General features: G+C 34.7%; 1 protein-coding gene across 10 annotated transcripts in view; it reads right to left on the bottom strand.

Moving 5' to 3' along the window:
* Window positions 1-854: 854 nt before the first annotated feature.
* The window catches only part of SYNCRIP (synaptotagmin binding cytoplasmic RNA interacting protein), a 69,842-nt gene continuing 65,920 nt past the window's right edge, over window positions 855-4,776 (bottom strand). For 3 of the 10 annotated variants that reach the window (XM_069726411.1, XM_069726412.1, XM_069726407.1), the window contains one exon: window positions 855-4,146. In XM_069726411.1, the coding sequence (XP_069582512.1) occupies window positions 4,118-4,146 (29 nt within the window). In that variant the 3' untranslated portion in view covers window positions 855-4,117. The remainder of the gene's footprint in view (window positions 4,147-4,776) is intronic. The other 7 variants (XM_069726410.1, XM_069726403.1, XM_069726405.1 and 4 more) reach the window with 4 other exon arrangements.

Genomic DNA, 4,776 nt, shown 5'->3' with positions numbered 1-4,776 from the left:
TCTGTATGGGGCATCTTATGGGGCCATAATCCACATTTGTGGAGCATTATATGGGGCGTATTTTGTATGGAGCATTTTATGATGGGCCCCATAAGCTGTATGGAGCATTATATGGGGCTTCTGATTAAATATAGATAATTAAAAAACAAACTACTGGTGTCAATTAATTTTACTTTTATTGGTATCTATTTTTATTTTTTAAATTTATTAGTAGCTGCTGCATTTTCCACCCTAGGCTTATACTCAAATCATTAAGTTTTCCCAGTTTTTTGTGGCAAAATTAGGGGGGGGTCGGCTTATACTCGAGTATATACAGTAAATATGTATAATAAAAAAATACACTTTAAAAAAAGAATAAAAAACACAGAAAACACGTTGTTTTTGTAAATCACTTTATTTATATACATTTAAAAATATGTATGGAAAATTCAAAGCCAGTAAAATGCAAATCACTGGTGCAATCCCAAAACCAAATGAATGTATAAAGTTGTACAACCCTATTGGCAAAAGGCAGCTATTAAAAATCTTTTACGGTTGGTATTTATCAAGTTCTGCCAAACCACTGTATGTATATATTATAGTAGATGGGTTGGCGTTTACAGCAACAACCCCACTCCCCACCCTAAGAGGGAGAAGAAACCCCCAGTGTAATATCATTGAAAAATATTTTATCTTGGACATTATCAGCAGATAAGTAAACCATAGATTTCAACACTTGATTTATGTAGTGGTGGATACAAGAAGAAAACTCTAAACACCACCTTCAATACCGAGTATAGTCAAGAGTTCTAATTTCCCCCGATTGTAGCATGACGTGGTCTGGTATAATGCACAAAAGTGAATAAGCTGGCAAGCACAAAGAAACCAAAAATGTATTTCACAAAGAAAAACAACTTCAATGCAACAGGGTTTGAAGAATGTGGCCGTTTTGGGGAGGACTATTCATTTTCTTACGCTTTTCAAGTCTGTAGAACTCCAATTACTCTACCCTAACCAGATTTTCATTGCGTTTTCCAAACTTCTAATAGATAGTGTACATTTATATATAAAAAATAAAAAACAAAAGCACACTAAATCCCTGCATATTGAGACTCTCATGGCATTTGTTGTACTGATTTCTACTAAAGTGTTAGCCATAATAGTTTCATGTAATACTATAGGTACTTGGGGGAAAAAAGCAAAACATTTTCAGAATGTTTGTGACACTTAATCCTAGTCTTCAACTTTTAATTTTGTAAAAAAAAAAAAAACGAACAAAAAAAAAAAATCTTATCCTGTAATTGAGCACAGTAGAAAGATGACCCAACATTGAAGCTGTGGCAGTATTAAGACGGACATCAAACACATGCTTTGACATCAAATACATCACACAACTAGTATATAATAGAGTATCACAAAAGTGAGCGATTTTAGAACCTGAAAGTTTAATACTTTATTGTACTAAATATAAAAAGGTATCTCCATCAAAAACTGTAATTTGTAAAGTTCAAGGGTGGGAGAGGGATAAATTCTCTCCATCCTAATCTAGCAGTTCCCTGATGTGTAGAGCATTTTTTTTTTTATTCCTTCCTTGCTTGATCCACCTTAGATTGTAGCTTAAAAAAGGGAAAAGAGAGCAGACATACATCTTCTCAAATGGTTTATACCTCAAGGAAACAAATACCCACTGGTATAGGGCTGCACATGTTTTTACCTCATGTAAGGTTATGTAAAGAAAGGCTTCTTTCTGTATTTGGGTATATATCCTCGATAGAGAGAGATATATATATATATATATATATATATATATATATATATATATTTGCCAGAAAAGTTACATTGTATTTTTTAAACGTTTTATATATAGAAGGTTCTGCAACCCTAGGTGAATTAAACATCACAGCTGTTTCCTCCTAGCCATTGTATTCAGTTGTTTGGCCTAGTGGCTCCTTCTCACTTGCGTGAAGTACGGCAGGTTAAAACCCTGCTCTGCCCCCGGCACTCCGGAGCGTGCAGCTCCATGTATTGCTGTGCGGCCGCACGCTCCGCTCTGGAGTGCCGGCGGCAGAGCGGGGTTTTAACATGCGAGACTCAGTCGTATTTCATGCAAGTGAGAAGGAGCCCTAACAGATTTACTTTTGCACACTAACTGGCAAACACTATGGTTTATAAAAAAAAAAAAAAAAAAAAAAAAAGAAACAGTACAGGTAAACATACTGCAGTGAGACTAAAGCAAAATAATCTCTGGAGTAACATACACTTATATTAATGACACAAAAAAAATAAAAACTTTTATTACAAAAATAAGTTACACTCACCTCCAGCTTACAGTATAAAACAATTTTATTTGCAGGAATGCAAAAAAATGATTGTTGTCATGAGCATTTTGAACAGATGACAGATCTATTTATGCTGCTTAAAAAATTTCATTTGCTGGGGAAATAAGAAACTGCTATTGGGTAACAGGATTGATCAACTATTTTGGTGCCTAATGAATATGTAGTTTTCCTGCAGTGTCCCTTTAGAGGCAAAGTGTTTTCAAACAGTGGAAACTGTGCTCCATTAAAAGATGTATTCACCATGTTTCCCCTATCAAGGTGCTTAAGTTAGTTTATATTTATTTATAAAAAAAAAAAGCTACAGAAATAGCTGGACAGCACAATTTCCATGGCCTATATTCAGAGAAATAAATGACTTGCCTGAAAATTTCCTGCAAAAAGGTACTGCATTTTGCTAGCCGGACATTGTCACAGCCAATATGCTTTCTCCAATTCATTTAAGAAATTCATATGAAATATTTTCCAGACAGGAAAAAAAAAAAAAAAAAGTCAGGGTCAAAGGCATATGCAGTCAACGCCCGACTGACCAAAAAGGGACACTGCAGTGTTTAGAATAAGTTGCCGATGTACTTTTTGGGAACATTTGATGTCTTAGAAAAAGTAACATCTCGCTAAACTATTTTACATCCAAATAACTACAATATATCTGAAAGAGCAAAGGCTGCTTTTTCAGCCACAAAATACGACAAAAGCCGGGCTTGTTGTGGGGCCCATGATGAAGTCTCAAACACCTTTAACACTAAAGGCCATAGGTTACATTTGGTACATTTAGATAAGACTTCATCATGGCACTTGGAACAAGTCTAACTTTCATCAACAAAGATTTTCTATATACAGTACACAGGGTATAGTTCAATCCTCTGCTACTGAGGTAGTTAACCAACCCTTTAAAAAGGTTCTGAAAAGAACCACTATCTGGAATGCCTGACTAACCGGCTTTGATGATTACACCCGAAACTTCACTATCTCAACACAAGTCATGTGGCACATTCATTATAAACCTTTGGGAGCAAAAACATAAGTGATAAAGAAATGAAATGGGTACCAATGGTGATATACAGACATAAGTAGTGAACCTTGCTTCCCACACCATTTTTAAGCATATTTTTTTTATATCAAAGAAGAACAAAACAGACATCTTAAACCTTTTAAAATCTAAGAGTAAAGTTACTATGCCATTTTTAATTAAGAAGTTCCATTAAACATCAGCTTTAAATACCTGCATAGCTGCAGTACATCAGCCCTAAAACTGCAGGGTCTGGGTCGCAATGTAACCTTAACATTGGACAGTAGTCCTACAGCTGCAACCATTGAAGCTTAAGGCAGGATTCCTGCAGGCTTAGAAACAATCAAATGTTGATTAAGATGCTCAGATCAAAATGGTCAAAGCAAGCAGAACGGACTACTTGCTTAAAAATGGCAAAGTAAACACCATTGGAACCACTATTAAGAAAACTGAAAATCTACCGTCTGCAGATTTCTATCCTTGCTTATAAAATAGACTTTTATCAATATACCATGCCTTCGGCCATGAAGCAACTCTGTTCAACACATTTGAAGATTTAGGGTAACTTAAATTTAATAACTTGCACTGCAAAAAATGTTAAAAGGAATTCAAAGTCCACATATTAGTTTGAAAGTCCAATATCAGAATCCATGATTTTTGCTTGAAAGTCTTCTGTGACAAAATGTTCCTATACATCTCGGATATTTTAAAGGTTTCTTCATTTCCTTACCAGTACTCCACTGCAAGCTTCTGGTGTAATCCCACATAGCAAGTCAGTCTTCATTGTAACAGGTCAGGACCGGCCTCGACCCCTTTTCCCTGCTAGCCAGGTAACAAAAGGCATCAGTTAGACACAGAATGTATTCAAAGAAAAAAAAATAAATAAAATAAATTAATTGAAAAGATTAAAGTATTAGAAGTTCAACAATCAACAAAAAAAAACAAAAGAAAAAAAAACATATACCCATGCATGGAATAAAAATATTGAAATTAAAGCATGCATTTAAAAATATGATTGCCACTAACATTCTAATTTGGATATTTTTTTTCTGTTTGGTAATTTTTATATTTTGGAGTTAAGAACTTTACGTTCGCTTACAAACTGATTTTATTTTTTTAATGTAAAGTAAAAACTACAACTACACCTCATACTGCAAAACTAGCATACATCCACTGCATATTCTTTCAACCAAGATTATAAAAAATAAAAAATAATGGATCTGAAAATGTTCAACAAACTAAAATGCACTGTAATAGCATGCCTACAACAGCGGTTCACCCATAATGAAGGGAAAACTATGCGTGTGCCTGTGGGGACATTTATTTACCTTGATATCGGGTCTTAATATTTTTATTCACACGACTGGATTTCTGCTTCTACATTGCAAGTTTACCAACACTGGTGCCATAACACTCCCATAAGTGACCTGTACATATTCCACATGACGTAAA

The sequence above is a fragment of the Ranitomeya imitator genome, chromosome 5 (assembly GCF_032444005.1).
Source record: "Ranitomeya imitator isolate aRanImi1 chromosome 5, aRanImi1.pri, whole genome shotgun sequence".
NCBI lineage: Eukaryota > Metazoa > Chordata > Amphibia > Anura > Dendrobatidae > Ranitomeya > Ranitomeya imitator.
Note: the sequence above shows the minus strand (reverse complement) of the source record. Positions and strands in the feature narration are given on the sequence as shown.